The sequence below is a fragment of the Aethalodelphis obliquidens genome, unplaced genomic scaffold (assembly GCF_003676395.1).
Source record: "Aethalodelphis obliquidens isolate GAN/ISIS:26980383/991018 unplaced genomic scaffold, ASM367639v1 scaffold19, whole genome shotgun sequence".
In the NCBI taxonomy this organism is placed as follows: Eukaryota; Metazoa; Chordata; class Mammalia; order Artiodactyla; family Delphinidae; genus Aethalodelphis; species Aethalodelphis obliquidens.
This window is the reverse complement of record NW_020837963.1, coordinates 16,621,681-16,641,744: the sequence shown is the minus strand read 5'-3', so window position 1 is coordinate 16,641,744 and position 20,064 is coordinate 16,621,681. Positions and strand designations below refer to the sequence as shown.

Below are 20,064 nucleotides of genomic sequence, written 5' to 3'. Positions count from 1 at the left end.
AAGGGTTAAAAACCATATAATCCTAAAAAAGGTAGCATTGTAACATTATAGATATAAAGTGACAGTTTTTTCAAACAAAGTTATAAAACTTTATTAAAAGACATTAAAGGAGATCTAAATAAACATAAGATATAGTATATTCTGGATAGGAAGACTCAAAATCATGAAGTTGATGCCTCTCCCAATTAATTTATAGAATCAACTCAATTTCAATCAGAATCTCAATGAGATCTTTCTTGGAGTCTCATAAAATAATCCTAAAATTTACATAAAAACGCTAAGGGTCATGAACAGTTCTAAAAAAGGACAGGGTGCTGGACTTGCCCTATTAGATTTTAGGACTTTTTAACAAGGCAACCGTAATGAAGACAGGGTATCAATGTTACAATAATTGAGAAAGAGACCAGTGGAAAAGAATGTTCCCTAATAACAGACACATGCATACAAGGAAACATCATCTATGATAGAGGTGGCACTGCCAATCAGTATAGACATGATGCACTGTTCAATAAACAATAATGGGACAACTGGTTATCCATATAGAAAAAAATGCAACTTAAGCACTACCTCACATCATACGTAAAAACTAATTTTAGATGGATTAAGAATTTTATTGTGAAAATACAACTTTAAACATTTTAAGAAGAAAGTATAGGAGATCATGTCATGGAACTGATCAATCAATCTATTAAAAAATTAAAAATCAGTGTTCAAATGGGCCAAAAATGTGAAAAAACATCAAAAATTGGAAAAAGATATTCATAAAACACAAAACTGACTGAATACTGATATTCCAATTATATAACAAACTTCAAGGAAATAATAGGAAAAAAGACAACCCAAAGTGGGAAAAATGGGCAAAAAACCTAAAAAGGCTTTGATGTTAGTGAACATACAAATAATTCTCAAGTTTGACAATAATCAGGGAAATGCAAATGAAAACCATAATGATATACCACTTTATATCTACTGAATTTAAAAAGTCTAAGAATACCAAGTGTTGACAAAGATATGGATGAAAAGGCTACATACTCCTGCATGCTCCTATCAGGTCTGAAAAGTGTCCTTTCGGTGCAGCACTTTGATCAGTAGTGATCGTAGAGACAGAAGATTTGTTGGATTACTGTGATGGTAATGAATACGACGTACCAACAGACAGTGTGAAAGTTGAGAGAGGGGGTGTAAACTGCTGGGAGGAAAAAGAGATATGAGGGAGGGATGAAGGGAAGATTTTGTTTTTGTTTTGATTTGTTTAGGAGAGAAGAGTCAAACACAATAATAGTTTAAAGAAAAGCTGCTAGAAAAACAGGCTGAAGATATAGAATAGGAAATAAATGACAAACAGGGTTTTGGAGAATACAGGAAGACAAATAGAATGAAAAGAGTTATGAGGAAATGGAGAGAGAAAATAGAAACTTTGCTTCTAAGAAAGTTAATGGTCAGAGATAATACTGTACAGCATTTTACAGATAAAAAGCATTTCACATACACTCTCTTACTAAATTCTAACTATATTCAGTGAAGGACAGTACGTTATTCCTACTTTAGAGAATTAAACAGAATCTCAAAGATGTTGAAGGAGTGTCTTAAGATCTCATAGCTAGTAAATAAATCCATAAAATGATGCTGAACTAGACTTTAAAAAATTAGGCACAGCATATCATAATCACACCTCATATGGAGAAGAATCAAAGTCTATATAGGAGATATTAAAACACATGAACATGGCACTGATAATCACAGTGGCTTAATCATGATAGTAGCTTACCTCATGCTCTGGAGAAAGATGTTCCATGTCAATTCGTAAACATCTGAGACCAGGTAAGAAGTGATTAACCATTAAATCCTCTGAAATGACTTGAGATGAGGTAGTTAAGGAGATTAAAAAAAAACAAACTGGTATGTCCAACAGAACAACAGAAGAATATAGAAGAAGCAGATCTCTTAAATGCTGCCTATGGCATGCTGATCACTTAGAGCAAACAGGCTTCTGTCAAGCACGATCTGTATTTGTTGAGTTAGTCACTTGTCAAGAGGCAACTGTGTTTATTCCCACAAATCTCCTTATGTCAGTGGCATTGATTATTGTAACAGCGCGTAATTTAATTACATGGTATGTAAACGTTATGAAATAATAAGGGTGAAAATTAAATCATGAAATTTAATTGGATGTTTAAATGAGTATGAAAAGTAAAAAAATTAATGTTTCCATGACAACTAAGTTGAAAGTTTCAGAAAAAATTGATAAAGGCCAGTTGCTTAAAACACTGCTGCTTGGATACATATAGCTGATTCACTTTGTTAAACAGCAGAAACTAACACAACATTGTAAAGCAATTATACTCCAATAAAGATATTTTAAAAATTGCTGCTTAATTATATATATGACAACTGTAAATATATACATATTTAAATATAAAGAAAAATATAAAAATCTAGAAAAATTCAGTACCCAGTATCAGAAATGTTTCTGGATTCTCTTTAAAGAAACTTAAGCTAAAATTCATAGACAATTATATTACAAATGTGGTTCACCTAAGAAAGCTGATGTTTAATTCTAATCAGCAGACACACAAAAGAAATGCCTCAGTCCTACATCAAAAGCTTGGTAAAAGAAATGACATTTATGTGTTTAAGTTAAAAGAAGTTCTCTTAGGTATATACCATTTTCCTGATTTCTTATTCTAACCATTCTGTTAAACTGACCCACACTGGTCCTCACTGAATTGGGCAAGAGAGCTTTTGCTGTAATAAGTTTAGTACTACTTATATTTCCTAGCCATATGAGTTTTAGTTGATTATATGACATTGAAAGGAGTCAGGAAAGCAGATGCATTTCTCAAACAATTCACCTTGTTTATTCACATTGCTTCTGACACATTCTCACCTATTATAGTTGTGAGCCATCTAAAAATATTTCTTATTTAATATTATACCATATTAAAGTGAAAAATGCCAGTAAATGAGTTCCTTTATGAAGATGAGTTAGTCTTTCTGAAAAAAATAATAAATTATATTAAGTAAAAAAAAAATCCATATAACTACTGCCTTAAAAATATAGTTATAAATAAACACTAGTTGTAAATAAAACTCCTATAATTGAGTGACTTATAAATAGGTAGTTATAAAAATATAGACATCATTTGGTTGAACCAAATCCCTATAGATATACAAAGTTCTACAACCTAATGGCTATGTAGTTTTATTTTCTGGGTATAGGAAAAGTATCACCTAGATATATCTGTGAGTGACCTTTGGATTAGAGAAAGGTCTCTGATCTAGAGAAATCTGGGCATGGATTGAGAAACTGAAAATGGCCTTACTTGGTGGTAAGAGGGAAGACACTTTCCTTCTCCTCTCTCTCTACCCACTGTTTGGTCCTTTTCCCCCATGGAACCCCACAATCTTTCTTAGGGGATGGAAACTTAGAGATCATTTAGTCCTATCTGACGTTAGGAATCACCTCTACGTCATCTGTGAATGGTGGTCATAAAGCCTCTGACTGCTAACAATGACAGGACATTCAGTTTTGTAAGACAGATCTCTGCATTTTTAGAGAGCTCAATTTGAAAGTTTTTCTTATAAACACAATAGGCCTCTCCATGACCTCTGCTTGTTAGTGTTTGCTCTGCATTTTAGTTACACAAGCGTGCCTAACCTTTTTTCTATATAACAACCTTTAAAATAATTCTCAAATTATCTTTTCATGCCTAAACCATTTCTTTTCCAGGTTAAACATTTCTAAATTCCTTCAAATTTTTCTTAAACATGATTTCTTGACTTAATACCATGCCAAATGTTAAATTATATAGATTTCCTATGTCCCTATTGAAACACGATGTCGTGCTGAAAGGAATACTCTTGTGTTCTATCAGCTCGTAATTCAATAGAACAGCAGAACAGATATGGACAATGTGATTTTATTAGTGGCCATAACCACCCTGTTGACACAAGTACAAGTTCTGACTCACGGAGAACTAACGCTTTTAGTACTTGAACAGGGTCTATTGTTAAGATGGTTCTTCCCCTTACTGTGCTGTTATAAAGACTTTCTACTGTATTTTCTCTAGTAATATTCTGTACATACCTAAATACACAATAATATTCCTTCTATACAGACTTCTATGCTCTTCAGAAACCACTGCTTAGTCCATTTGAAAATTAGATTAACAGAGCTAAAATTTTTAATCTTTTGACTTTCTCATTTTCCTTGAGGCATATTTCTTTAGAAACTCTGCTATATAAGATTACACACAACTCTTCACTTAAGTTTGTAAACATTTACTTTCGCAAAGTTTAGGGAATAGGTATAAGCGTATCAATGTTTTCTTTCTTTGACATGCCAAACTCTGACATGCCATTATTACTTTCTTGTAAGGGTCCTGTCACTTCTCCATTACTAAAGAGTCCTTTCTTGCTAATTCAGAATTATCACTTCCTCTTTTTGCTTCCTCTATCTTCTCTAAGTTGAAAATGCCAACAAGATAAATCAGGAATGATAGTAAGTTCTGCTTTTAGTGGAATTAAACTTATAGAAGGTATATGGTTAGTTGAGGCAAAATTATCAAAATATGGTATCTCTGCCCACTTTATGATCTATAGTATAAGAAAGTGGCTTATATCAGCCACATGAATAGGCAATTTGTAGCAGAGTCCCAAAATGAAATGCTCTCAACCACACATCGAACTTCAAGTTTTAACATTTCTAAAAGGACCAGTAGCTCCTTAACAGACAGCTCTGCATTTCTTTCTCTACCATCATTTTTTTTTCTGTCAAAATCATAATTCTCTGATTATGTTGTCTAGCACATATTTTTACGGTTATATTCAAGTGTTCAGCCGTTCACTCATTTTTCAATCTCTTATTTCCTCCTTTCTTGAAATATTCTGGCTTTTAATGGGAGAGCCTAAAAGCTAGAGTTTATTCTGCCCATATTTATCTTTACTTCCTTCTTACTTTTATTTTACTAGGCCAAGGATATTAAAGAGAACATTTAACAGGATAGCTAAAGTTCACCGTTCTAGTCACAGTTTTGCTTTTAATTATAAAAAACAGAAGTCACTAATGCCTTTAAGTTTTAGTTTAGTCATTTATAAAATGTAGTGGTTGACATGGGTTAGATGATCTCTGAGCTTTCCTCCAGTTCCACCATCACTGCAAATGATTAACCATGGTGTCCCTGTATTTTTTTCAATGAGTGATATCTCTCCAAGAGATATTCACAGGATCATAAAGACTGTTAAACATTCATTTAAAATGAATGCCAGGACACATACAAGGATTCCTTTTGATTAACAGAAGCCTCAGTTATAACTCATTGCTTGCTTAGTTATATAGCTGATTAACATACATACAATTTTAGTCAATGTTTTCAAAACTATGGAACATATAAACACAGAAGACTTAAGGTTATCTTTTAAAATTATGAGATGGCTAGAATAAGGAGCCATCTTATGGGGCAAGTCAACTCAAATTTTTAATCTTCTACTTAATTACTTCTTAGTTAAGTTGAAGAAAAAAATTCTACTTCTCAATCTTTAACAACTGAGGTTCACTGTAAGACTGATTATTAAATATAGAAATACATTAATAAAGCAAGGATACAACAACAGGAAAGTGCACTGTAGGCTTCAAAAAGATGGGTAGCAATATCCAGTCTTTTAGAATCCACGATTTGTAAGTTGTTCACCAAGGCTAACTTATGCAAATGTGGTATAACAACTGAAAAAAGAAAAAGAAATTATTAATTTTAATCTAAAACATGCTTATACATTAAAAAAATTTTTTTCATTTTATTTTATAAAATTTTATTTTAATTCTGGATGATTTCGAAAGATTACCCACATCCCATACTTGCTTTTTCGTCCTAGGGAAGAAAGCATGTTTTTCAGAATAAATAGTGATCTAGAATTTGGGAGAAATAGATTATAGCATGCCATTATAACCTAGTTATGATGATGTATACAGGTCATTTGGCTTCACTGCAATTCAGTTTCCCAATTTGAAAAATGAAAGCCAAACAAACAAATGTAAACAACCTACCTCTTGTGTTATTATCAGCTTTATAAATAAGTTTATATAAATCTTGTATTACTGTTGCTATTAAAAAGATAAATACAGTATACTGATTCATTTTCAATATCAAATTATTTCACTACTTCATGAAACTATTATTAGCTTTAGTTTCTCAAGTTCTTAGCAAAGACCAGGGTCAAATAGCACTGGTGGTTGAGTTTTCAAGTCACCTAATGGGCTCAATATCTTATATCTCAATGAATAGTGTAAAATTTCAAAAATACAGACAACACATTGCTAAAATTAAAGTGGTGGTCCAAGAAACAGTAACCATTTCAGTAGCACTGAGCACTCCTACTGCCTAAGATTGTGTTCTTTAAATACCATTTCCCACTAAAACCAGGGTCCCTTGCAGAAATGGCTTCAGGGTAAGTGATTATCAAATTGTTGATCACATGGTCCCATTCTAGTCCCTGCTTGGTTGGGGGACCCAAAACATGGTTCATAAGCACATACTTCTGACCAACTGTAGTGACTTCATTCATGTCTACCTTAAGCTTGTATATGTTAAAGCCACAATCTCCTTCTAGAAAAATCTCCTGCTTCCTCAATAAACCACTACTATAATTACAACTTTTATGCACCTTAGTAAACGGTAAAAAACCCCACACAAACTTAGGATAACAATGGCCATTTTTAGGGGACTTTTTGACTTATCAAAATTAATAACAACATACTTCAGAGGTGCTCTAGAAAAAATAAGAAGACAAAAAACTCCAAATATTCATTGAATTCCCAATGAATTCACTGAAACTCCGATTCATTAACTGGCATGCTGAGGCCTCAACAAAATGGTGGCTCTGAGACAAAGATTCTCTATTTCATTTCTGCCCAAACATTTTGAAACTGACCTTCCTTGCACTACTTTATCTATAAACATGTGGCCTCTATTCATTCCGCTCATTCCCTGATTTCCTACACAAGCAATCCTTTCCTCAGTGTTTTTCTCAGAAACTCAACAACCACACTATACAAGATCCCTTAAAACTGCTTAACTAGAAAACAAACCTATACAAGTTACTTTAAACTGTAGTCTACAGACAGTTAAAGGCTACAATTAAGGATATTCCTAAATCTCAGAAGATAGAAGTTTACTAAAGAATTCAACATTTCATTATATATGTATTGTCCTGGGCTACCACATCTGTACCAATTAATTCATTTAATTGTTAACCCCTCAGATGGAGATAAATGGTTAAAAGATTTAATAACCTAGATGTGAGTAATTCTACAACTGACCTTCGGTAGGCAAGGAAAACAGGAAATACACAACATAAGGCCACTTCTGAAGCCTTTCACTTAAGGGCAGATTGGACAAAGATTCAAAAGTGCGAACAAAATAAAGATAAATCAATAGGAAACTTTATAAAAATAGATTTTTGTAAACTTTTAAAAAATATTCTGGGGTAGATCCAATAGCAAAAGTGAAGGGAATCTTGTCCTCTCTTTTTGTAAATGGGCTTAGATCTAAAATAAGGAACTTTGAAAAAAACTGATCTGAAATGTAAAGCTGCCATGTTAGAAAATCTCCAAGGTATGACTGAACATTTTCAGAGAGACTTATAAAGTTAAAAAAGTAGAAAACAAACAAACAAAACTGTATCATGTTCTGAATGAAACAAATGGCCCCTGAGATAAAATCAGGACCAAAAGGTCCTATAATAACTAAGAGTTGGGAGAGAAAAAGGGCCACTGGAAGAACCAGTGTCTTCTATTCTCTAGGAAATAGAGGGAAAAATATCCAAAAATGCCACTCCAAGGAAGACATTACCACCCAGCAATTCTTTGTTCTTTCTCTAAATTCCTAACAGGAACTGTCTATAAATACAGATGGATAACAATATAGCATCCTTGTCAATATGGGTTCTACTTCATCTACCATTAATCTTATTAATATAGGAAACTAAATTCCGCAGGGTAAAGTTTTAAAGCAAAAGAGAAGCCAACTGACTGAGTAGTAAATACAGAAAAAAAAAAAAATTTTTGTCTTAAAAAAAAATATGTCTTGTTGTGTCAGAATGTGAAGGAAGATTGTATAAGACAAACTTGTGGGTATACAGTAAGTTGTAGAAGGCTTCAGGAATAATGGTTTACTACACCTATTCAAGCAGTGGAAACTGCTATTCTCAATTTTTTCTCAAGCCAATCTTTAATTGCTATATTGGGACCATTATGAAAAGAATATTTCTCTTTTCTATGTGATACATAAATCTTTCTTTTGAGTGTACACAAAAAGGTTAGATCATATTCTAGACAGTTATTAACTCAACAACACGGCACCCACCAAAGACGCATTGCCTATTCAGCCTATTCCTTGATCCAACAGCCAAGACTTATTCTCCTTGCTTCAGAGCAATTACAGACAGCCTCAAAAAAGTTAGTCAAAGCACCTGTAGAGGGTCACCTGTAAATCTGACGTTACTATGATGAGGAACTATCCCTAATGCTAACTAAAATACTAAACGTTTTTCTGTTAACTGATTGTGAAATACTGTTATTTTCTCCTCATGCTACCAACACTATTACCCATTGAAAAATAACCTTGTGGTTGCTTCTGTAGTTCAATATGTGTTCATGCCCTCAACAGACCTTTTGGACACTGCGGTCCAAATCCTGACAATATTTTTGTTGTTTATCTTAAAAATACCAGGTTAGATATGCAATAACTAGTCTATGGGAGAATCCAATTTTGTATGGAAACCAAACTGATGTAAGAAGCCAAACTTGCGAACTTTCCAAAAGCATGGCAAATTGCTAAAAATAAAAGGACTAAGGTATAACAGTGATAACTGTCATGCTTTTGGAGTAATAATTACTGGATGCTTTGATGACACCCAAAGAAATTGTTGTCATAAAGTAAAAAGTGATACTATAGAAACCGGAGAAAATGCTTTAGCAGATCATCATGCAGGTTATTTAGCAGATCAACAAGCCATGATTTAAAACAAAATAGTGGAATGGCATGCTAAGTGGAAGAAATGTATCTTTCATAAGAACATGTCTAGAAACACATAAAAATTTCCTTAGAAATAAGAATTAAATAATAAGTTCTAAATATAATGAGCACAGTATTTTGAAATTAACAGTTAGGAAGAATTATTTTAAAAATAACTTGAAATTATTTATGAGTTACTTTTCATACGTCTACAGCAATCACTATATAGTATAAGAAGCCATTTAATAGCAGTTAATAGTAATACCAATCAATCCACAATAACAAACTTGTTTCACTTTCAGCTTTCAGTATGTGAAAGATAAGGTGTAGAAAGGTGTCATGTAACACATGACAAATCCTCAGTGAGGCTTATGGTCTCGCTCTTACATTACAATTCAGGAAAAATGGTAAAAAAAATGCAACTTACACTCATCTCGGAACCTTGGTTCTGCATTAGGCCCAACTCTACCAAATGTTTTTATGATTTCTGTATGCAAAGAATACTGGTCTTGATATTGAGGATCTTCCAGGAAAGAAGCCAACTGCATTTTCACTCTTTCCAGCAACTTAAAATTGAATATTGTACAGTCAAATTGAGAGAAGGATACACACTAAACATGGCTTGCATCACTGGATTCAAATGACTTATATCAACATAATAGTAAAAATTTGGAATTAAATAAGTACTTATTTAGTCTTTTGGCTCAGAAAAGATCTTAAATTTTTGTTTATGCTTGTTAATTCATTTTTTGTTTTTTAAAAACACAAATATTCCCTGAAAAACTGTAGAAAAGACCCCACAATATTTAGGGATAAAGATAGAGTTTTGATGATTTTGTATCTAAACTATAATTCTTAAAACAAATCAGAGTGTAAGTTACCCACTTATTCATCTTCTGAAAGCAATGAGTCATTAATGACTTACATCTTACTCATATTTCCCTAAAAGACATTTTTATTTTGGGATTTAAGAACATGTTGAAATTCTGCCAAGACTGCAAGCTTTGCAGAACAGTGTGTTTTTTTATTTTGCTCCACCGGTGAAATATGTAAGTGAAAAAACGGAAAAGATTTTTTCCCACAACTAACACGGTTGTTTAATTTTTGTTATAAAAAAAATCTATATGACAAAAAGATTTTACGGAACAGTTTAATATATATATATATATATATATATATATATATATATATAATTTTTTTTGGTAAAATGTCTATGAGATGGAAAACCTTGTTTTCCATTTAAGTGGCTAAGTGATATGCCCACAAATAATTTACTTTCTAATGTATAGGGTTTTTCATTGTGTAAGGACATGTCCAATTTGATAATAAAGAATAAAATTCTGATAACTAATTTTGAGAAGTGTCTTAGAGTTAATGTTGCAGATAGAACCTAACAAACTGAAAATTAAATCACAAGTTTCTGAATCAAAATACATATTTAGGGAGGAAGACTTTGGTAATCTGCTGAAGCAGGCGTGACAGAGGGTTGTCACAGTGATGTGTGCTACAAAAAGATGATACCAGTCTACGACATGACTTGCAGCTTGATTATCAATGACAGTTACAAGAACATAGGTACCCTCTAGCCTCCGTTCGTGAAACTGAGAAAACCTGTCTTCAAATCTGTACAAACTGGCAATTGGGAATTTATGTAGATTATCCAGAAGTCTACTGGATAATAGAAGCCTTTGGAGCTAAATCTGCTTTGAAGGATTATTCAAAACTGCAATATCCAGATAGACTTAAAATAGAACATCTGAGAGTTGGCTTATACTTAATTTTCTAGTTGAGAAGAAAGACTAGCGATTGCCTTCGCATATGAAAATATACTTTTGGTAGGCTATCATATTTTCAAATTCTGAGATCCTCTTCTGGCCCATAAGTAACTAAGAAATAAAATGAAGGGTATGATGCTACTGGGTACATGTATAGTAATGTGTTATCATTACCTCAACAGTACATAAATAAATTCCAGTCATTTCCTACCTCTCTTTGAATAACTGTTTCCATAATAGTGCCAAAGGCTGGAATTGTGGCAATCCTGACAGAGCTGTTAAAATTAAAAAAGAAAGAAACTGAAACTTTCTTTGAGATGAAAAACTGATTATTATTAAAATATATATCAAAGTAAGTACAAGGTAAATATACTGTATTAGTCTCTAGCAATGACAAATTAAATTTAAAAAAAAGCAGACCAAGAAGAATGCTCAAAAAGACAGACAGGATAACTTAAGGTCGCAGTCTGTGAAACTCACAATTCAGGATCACTGGACAAGGTAACAAGGGCCGGAGCAACCCGCTTGTCAACTAACGCTTCACTCATGCCTCGAAGAGTCAGCTGTAAACCAGTCAACATGCAATAAAAAATGGTTTGGTAAACTGGAATGAGAACTGGGTTAGCTGTGACTGAGGATGGGCAGGCAGACTCAGTGGCCTTTCTTGGTTTAGTCACCCACACGAGACATTAAAATGTTAAGCCTCTGGTTCATGCCACTATACTTACTGGTAACAACATGTTAGTGAGATTAGAGAGCATCCCTTCTTGGCTTGGAAGAAATAGTCCATCAGCATGTTTTAAGTTTTGGAAACGTTTATTGAGGACTAATAAATACTACTAATATATTCTTTTCAATATATGGCCTTGTCATTAGGCTTACTGTGAAGGTTGACTTAAAAAAAATACATGAATAGTAGTATAATAAAGTTTAAAATCAAGTAAGCATAATCCAATATTATTATTTTAAAGAGCTAAATCTAGTCTTCAGTGAATTTAAAAGCTGATGGTTATTTCTTGACAGGCGCATTTTGAAAGGGATGCTGAATGTAAAAGGTAGGAACGACACTTACATTTCAGGGTCACTGGAGAGAGTTATGAGAGCAGGAACAACCCTCTGAGCTACCAGAGTTTCATTCACCCCCTTCACCAACAGCTGATTGATCAGCACAGGGGGTATTCACAGGTGATGCATGGAAAGAGCAAACACAATGCCACAGGAAGAAGAAAGGAACAACCAAGAGAAAGAGAGAAACACAAAAGCAAAACCAAAATTAGAAGCTAAGCAAATATTGCTACTAGAGTGCTTTATAAAGGCAGAGAATGCTTAGGAGAAAAATAAAGCTTACACAGCCTAGCAGTCCCTGAAAACAGTTTGTTACCAATTCAATGACAGTTTGTACTTTTGGTCAAATAGTCTATGCAATTTCCATGTTCAATTTAAAAGAAAGCTTTACCTTTTTTTTTTTTTCTTTTAAAGAAACTAAAAAGACATACTGGGTTCTATGGTTAAATTCTTTAAATAAATCTGATATAATTTTGTTATGACCAACAGGGTACAAACTGGACTGTTTTTAAACCAAACTCAAATGGCTAGCAGCCACCACTAAATTGCTTCTGATTGTTCTGATGCAAGTAAATTTAAAAATCACATACAAAAATTCCCAACCTTTTACATCATGTAGCTTTATTCCTTGAGGTACAGAGATATAATGTAACCTAGTGGAAAGTACTTATTTCATGTGGGAATCAGACCTGGGTTCAGATTCTAGCTCTCCACTTATTGGTCATGTGGTCTTAGATATATTACATAATCCCTTGAAACTCAGTTTTCTCATCTGAAAATGGTGACACTATCATCTACCTTAAAGGATCACTGTGCTACTAACTACACATAATATACTTAAATATTGTGTCTGACAAAGACTAGACATTCAAGAAATGCAAGCTGAATTATTGTGACTACTCCAAGGACATAAGATTTGTGATATATTTGGAAAAAGAAATTATTAACTAAAAAATGTTTTTGTCTCGTCCAAGTAGTTAATGTTTACAAATAGTCCTTTGTTTTGCATTTCTCTAAAAGCTCAAATAAAAAAAAAATACAATGAGCACAATTAGACCTATTGCTATAATCTAATCATAAAAACAATTCATTTAGCAACCAACCCTAAATCGCAGAACTAGAGGACAATATTGAGCTGTACGCATTGTTTTTATAAAAATTACGGAATTTTATGAGTTCAACAGAAAAGGGTAACATCCTAATCCTACGTTCTCTATTTCAGAATGTAAACACAAATGCTAATCAATCTCTTCACCTTGTAATGGAACTAGTCCTCATGGAAGATGGAAGATGCTGTGGAATTTTTAGTAACAAAAACACAACACTGTGTTGGGTTAACTATTCCTCCTACACAGCACATCAGAGAGCAGAGCTCCCTTTATCAGAGGTTTTTAATTTTACACTAATCTGTTACCATTTAACAACTGATACACTTTATTTTATTTTTTTTTTTGCTGTACGCAGGCCTCTCACTGTTGTGGCCTCTCCCGTTGCGGAGCCCAGGCTCCGGACACACAGGCTCAGTGGCTATGGCTCACAGGCCTAGCCGCTCCGCGGCATGTGGGATCTTCCCAGACCGGGGCACGAACCCGTGGTCCCCTGCATCGGCAGGCAGACTCTCAACCACTGCGCCACCAGGGAAGCCCAACTGATACACTTTAGAATCTACTTCAGTATTCTGAAATAATTTTTATTTCAACAGAACCATGGATAATTTAGGCAGGAATAAAATGACAAAAGAACTTCTGTTACTACCTTAAACATTACAGATGTCAGGTAGAAAGAAATAGGGGGAAGAAGTTCAAATACATTATATACAACTTTCTTCTCTGTATCATTTTATAAATAAGGTAGCTTAGATTCGAATTAGTAAAGTGTATCTTGAAGTGTCTAACTTGTGCCAGCCAAAAGGCATTAAAAAAAAAAAAAAAGGGATAATCCGGGGGCAAGTTAATTTTTCATTGCACTGGAGTTTTTAGGTTTAATTTAATAAGCTGGAAAATCGGAAAACAAAATTTAAGAGCTATTAATTATTACACATTTAGACACAGTTTATCATTTGATTTTTAAACATGATGAGGTAAGTACAATTATTATTAATGTTTTAACAGATGAAGAAACTGAGCCTGAGAGAAGTTAAATAACTTGCCCAGGGTTTTAGAGCCCAAAAGAGGTAGAGCTAGAAAATGGACTCAGTCACATTTGTCTTAAAAGCCCATGCCTTCTTTGAGTTGTGGTCTTAATGTTACCTGATTTATCTCCTTATGATTGATGTAAGAAATCATTATATGAAGTTCTTTTCTGCATCGTTTGGGAAATCCATTATGTCACACTGGAAGTCACATAATAAAGTCTCTTTTATAAATCAATTTCAATAATAATTTGTTACATCAAGAATATATTGTCTCTTATTTAACAATGAGAATAATATGACTGATTGGATTTCCCCTTTTTGCCCTGCTGTCTGAAAACTCAGAGCTAAATTTAGTGTTCAATTTCACTAAGTATCTCATATTATGTTCCTGGTATATCCATTTATTGCTTTCTTCTCAGTAGTTTCTGGTCTCACATTAAAAAAATTAAAAATTTTAAGTGACCTGTTTTTTATGTTTTTATTTTGAATTAACTCATCTTGGGGGTGGGGGAAGCAGGCATAACTGTAAATTATAAAGTATTAGTATCAAAAGAAATCTTATGAAATAATTATTCTTTTAATACAATATTATTCAAAATAAGCCTCACTGACAAAAAAGTAACTTTAATTTTTCCTACTAATGACTTTTATTGGCATGCTCAGTAAAAATTTTTTTATCATAAATGAACTTGAAAAATCATTAAAATAAGTCTCTCAGATTAGACTCAGAAACTCATCATCAACTGAGAGAACACTGAAAACTGCTTAAGCATAGGTATAGTTTCCAACCAGCACTGACAGCAGACATAGAAACCAAAACCAGACAAAAACCACATGTAAGAAATAAGGCAGAAAAAACCCCACAGAAACAAGTAAAAAGGGAGGACGCTTCATTTTCTTTATTTTCATTTATATTGTATGCTTCACCAGTATATACATACATTTTAGAAATAAATGGTTTAAGAGAAAGAAATAGCTGTTATGGTCTTAGAATAAAATCCTATTAAGTGAGTACATTAAAGAAATAGGATACTTTTTTCTTTTGGGGGGGAGAGGAGGCTAAAGAAAAACCTTTTTCTTTCATGGTAATAATTATTTTCAGCATATTGAATAATCAAAAATTATTTATACCCAGAAGGCACTTATGCTAGACATCTAACTGAATTTTTAATTTGGAATTTATCTTGACAAAGAACATCTGATTAGTTATTTTTTATCAAATATGTATAATTGTGGGAATAACATGTTCAGAGGATTTTCAACCTCCTCATAAGGATGGAATTTTCTTTAGATTCCACAAATCTATTTTAAATATTTAAGAGTTTTAGAAGGTATATATTTCAAACCTGTCAGTGCTCTATCCTTTAGATTGCAATTTATCTTAAATTATGTAAAAATTCTGAAATTCAGGAAAAATTGAATTGTCTAATTCTTATGAAAATAAGTGCTTTAAGATATTTTAAGAATCACATGTGTGTATTAAGGACAATTTTAGTTTGGATAAGTATACTTTTCCTAAACTATTATATTATTTTGTGAAGTAACAGCATATTAAAAAAACAGTAATCATAATGATAGTTAACATTTATTAAGCTCTTATTATTATGTGACAGACACTGTTTTAAGACCTTAGAAGTATTAATTCATTTAATATTAATAAAAATCCTTTGAGATGGATACTTATTATTATCATCTTCACTTACATTATAGATGAGAAAACTAAGGCACAGAGAAGTTTGAAACTGGCATTAAGTGGCAGAGACAGACACTGAACCCAGCCAGTATGGCTCTAAGAGAAGACTCAAGAACAGTAAATAACACTCTAACCCACTTTTAGTGCTCAAATTCAAGTTCTAGAAACATATATATATGTACACTAGGCTAACATATTTCCTCTATGATGGATAAAAAGATAGGTATTCCAATTTTCGTACTAAACTTGGGTAGGTGGCAATTTAAGAAAATCTAGTTAAATTATATGAAGTCTCTTCTGTCTTATAAGTCTACAGGCAGTTAATGTATAGAGATGTTGTTATTCCAGATATGAAAGGTGAGGGAATAATGAAGTAGGAATAATCAGTAAAATAAATATTTCCATAACTGCAAGTATGAATCCAACTATATTTTCCTCATGAATCCAACTATATTTTACAACCTTAAAGATATCTTATATTGTTTTACTTTATTTTAATAGCTGTGTGCCTCAGTAAATAGAAAGTATAGCCAGGAAGATTTACATAGGATGGAAATTAAAATAAGATTTAAAAGAAATTCTGAGAAATGGAAATGATAATACAATAACATTCAAGGAACCAATAAGGCTAGAAAATAATCTGAAAAGTACCAAAGCTAAATTTCTGCCCCATCACACAGTACACAACTAGATACTCTTCAATGCCATAAAATATACATCAACATACCATAGTATGAAAAGCCTCTCTGCCTTTTTAAGAAATATTCCCTCTCCCTCTTCCAAAGAAAATCATTATGATCTGAACCAATAGAAGCATTTGTTTACATACCTCAAACATTCTAGCAGCAGTACATCTCACAAGTGCTGAAGTATGGACAACACCATACCACAAAACAGTTAACAATAACTCATGGTAGGCTGGATTTGCACTGAAAGAAAAAAAATCAATGCTAAAAGTGAGAGCCACATAGTTCTGGTTTAAAACATAAAAAGGTATATTCTTTCATTAAAGTCTATTTTGCCTTACTGGTGTATTGAAAAATACTACATTTATGAGGAATATTAATGATAAAAATATTGGCAAAACATATAGAATTAGTTTGTATGGTTTAATAGGTTACATCTAAGATTCTTTAAAAAAGGAAGTCACCTTATAAAACTACAAACTTTTAGCATATTCAGGAGTTATACTTTTAGTTTCTCTAAGTACTTGCAATTATGACAGATATTTCAACTCTTTAATAGCATAAAAGTTAAAATTATAAAAAAATAAAGTAAAATAAAATTTTTACTTATGAGAAAGAAACACTGGCCTAAGAGCCAGATGGGTAAGTTATAACCTCTGTGGGTTTTAATTTCTGCATCTATAAAAATCTGGGACAATACTGCCCTATTTACATCATATGGTTGTGTAATCAATAAGGATCAATAAGGATAACTCCAATCACCTATATGGAAGGGTAAGTTGGCTGTGAAGACTATCCAAATGTGGGACAGTATTATTAATAAACACATAAGTAAAGAATGAGATAAAACTACTTAAGCAGCTAGATGATGTGCTTATGAGGGACTAGGCAAATCAAATGGAATGGAAAAAGGAGCCTAATGAGCTGGCTTTCACTTGGGGCTCCTTTTCCAGTTTTGGGATACTGAATTTTCTTCAAATCTGTACTTGACTTTATTTCTCCAGCTGCTTCAAAGAAGATATGTCTGTATCCTTTCCCTCATTCTTTTATTATAATGCATTGATTACAAAATATTAAGAATGTACAAATAAGAAAACCCAAAAACAAACAAAAAAATCTTAAGTCTCAAAACCAAGAGATTTGGTGTGTATGCCAATCTTTTTAGACTAAAAGTATGTACTCTATAAATCCAATTTTAAAACTTTATATAGCTTTTAAAAAACTATAAGCTATTATTTTTACCCCAGTTCCACAAAAGAAGCTTTCAGGCTATCAAGAGGAGCATGAGATAATGAAAGCAAGGTCATTACATCTTCTAAGAATCCAATTAACAGCTTTCGGTCTTCTTCCTACAGAGGAAAAAGACTGATAATGAATTTCCACCCAGTCAAGTAGAACTAAAACCATAATTTCCTAACTATAATTACAAAATTTTACCAAATAAGGGGCAAATATCCTAATTTGGGAGCATTTTAATTAAAGATATTTATTAAGCATATCTATGATCACAATGGTGTGAGGACAAAGACTATCTTGATTCACAGATTTAGACCCGTGGTGTCCAATATGGTAGCCACTCACCACATGTGGTTACTTATATTTAAACTAAAAATGAAGTAAAATAAAAGATTCAGTTCCTGAGTTGCACTAGTTACAATTTAAGTTGTTTAACAGCCATGTGTGGTTAGTGGTTACCTTACTGGACAGCTCAGATACAGATTACTTACATCATTGCACTGTTGATTAGATAGTTCTGGTTTAAAACATAACAAGGTATATTCTTTTATTAAAATCTATTTTACCAATTTTACTTCCCATTAACTTTGGCTCTAAATACTTAAATACAAACCACTAAAATAGTTATCCTCCTAATAGTAGAAAATTGATATCTGAGAAATTATTAGTGGTGAGAAGCTTCACACTTGCTGAAATATAGACCACTGTGTTCTTAAAACAGTCACACCCTTGACTAAAAAATAATCTTTACTTTTAATCTTTCTTTTACAAACCATTATTTTAGTAATCTGAAAAAATATTTCTTTCTTTTTTCTTACACAGTACTGTATTAAGAAATATGTTAGAAAAAGCAGGTCTACTAAATAGGAAAGTTAAAAAAATAACTGTATGTTAAATTAACCTGAATCTGTAAGGGAGGGAATCTGACATTCTATCAGAAAGTAAATATATACAGAGTCAGGTATTTTGTCTTTAGGTCTTTATTAGCTCAACAATAAATGGCTTCTGTATATATCAATAGATCCATGAGGAAGACTAGATAACCACCTACCTTTTTTCTACATGGTCAGGTTAATTTAGAATGAGGTACAGATAAGTGATTGACAAAAGTAATGATCAGCATGAATAAAGGATGGACACAGCAGTTTTATAATACGCCAGTCTATTTAGGGAAGAACTTAGACACTGACAAACCAGCATCAGAGCTATGTTGGAATATAGATCTCACTCATTTATAGTCGCTTACTATATTAAACAGAGTATCCATAAATTTGGAAGATAAACTGTAAATCTGAAAAAACAAGTGTGAAATGAGACCTATGAAATATACTTCTAAATGAGCACGAATTCCTTTGATTTGAAAATTTACTATAATACTGTTTCTCAGCTTTGAAATTTAATACTGCTCATGTATTTGATTCAAAATAGGTTTTGTTTACCAAAGCAATCAGGGTGTGATTAACTCTAACAGAAAATTTGGTTTAGTAAGAAAAATATTAACAGCTGGTGTGGGCAATCTAGGACAGCCACCTCAATTCACATTTTGTAACCAGCAGGAAAGTTCTTATCTCTTTAGATATTTGGATTTCATATAGTGGCTCAAAAAGCATGTCTTTATTCATTTATTCAACAAACCTATACTGAGGGACTACCATGAGGCAAACCTTGTACTTCATTATGCCTTAAAATACCATTTATGGTGAAAACCAACATACTAACCAACTGCCAGAGCTTAAAAATGAGAGAGAAAAATATTGACATCACACTTGTTATTATGCGGAAGAGCTTCTAAAATTACAGAGGAAAATGGTATTCACGTTATTGTGCCTCGTAATATGTGCTAGGACTTAATCTCCATGAATTTAAGAATAACAATAAATACAATCTGTTAAGGTTACATGACTTAAAATATTCTAAACACAGGGATTCTCTGTGTATACATATTATGGAGTAGTCTTAGAAACTAGTGAAGAAAAGTTTAAAAAAATACTGTACTACTTTAACAGAGTTGGAGCTTCTGTTTCAAGGTATCATATGATGCTGTAGAACTATATTTTAATATTATAGGATGGTTCAAATCTATTTTGGAAGAAGAGTGCAATAAATATGAACTGCTTTACTCTGAATACAAAAGGCAAAAGAAATTAGGTATTAATCGGGTAAATTTGGGAAAAAAGATCTTCCTGTTTGCTTCTCACATTCTAATTCCTAAAAATGCTTTATCTTGAGTCTGTATCTTCGCCTCACAGGTGGAACTGCCTCACACTTAAAAATGACTGATGTGCCTTAATAAACATAATATGTTTACTTAAAACAATGTTAAGTAGAGTGAGGTGGTCTGTTACATTGGAGACCACCAATGAACCACATCTCCTGGTTCATGCTCTCATTTATTTCCCTCTTTTTGAATCTGGGCTGGGCCTGTGACTTGCTTTAAGCAACAGAATGCAGTAGTAGTGATGTG

The 20,064-nt window shown here is 32.6% G+C and overlaps 1 protein-coding gene across 6 annotated transcripts in view; it reads right to left on the bottom strand.

Moving 5' to 3' along the window:
* RELCH (RAB11 binding and LisH domain, coiled-coil and HEAT repeat containing) overlaps positions 1–20,064 on the bottom strand; it is a 120,785-nt gene that overhangs the window by 11,471 nt on the left and 89,250 nt on the right. For 2 of the 6 annotated variants that reach the window (XM_027118691.1, XM_027118693.1), the window contains exons 21-27: positions 17,607–17,713; positions 16,508–16,607; positions 11,859–11,941; positions 10,998–11,061; positions 9,439–9,577; positions 5,606–5,722; positions 1,769–1,857 (exon numbers count right to left, since the gene is read on the bottom strand). In XM_027118691.1, coding sequence (XP_026974492.1) covers positions 1,769–1,857; positions 5,606–5,722; positions 9,439–9,577; positions 10,998–11,061; positions 11,859–11,941; positions 16,508–16,607; positions 17,607–17,713 — 699 coding nt within the window. Of the gene's footprint in view, positions 1–1,768; positions 1,858–5,605; positions 5,723–9,438; positions 9,578–10,997; positions 11,062–11,266; positions 11,350–11,858; positions 11,942–16,507; positions 16,608–17,606; positions 17,714–20,064 lie in introns of those variants that run through there. The other 4 variants (XM_027118690.1, XM_027118692.1, XM_027118694.1 and 1 more) reach the window with 3 other exon arrangements.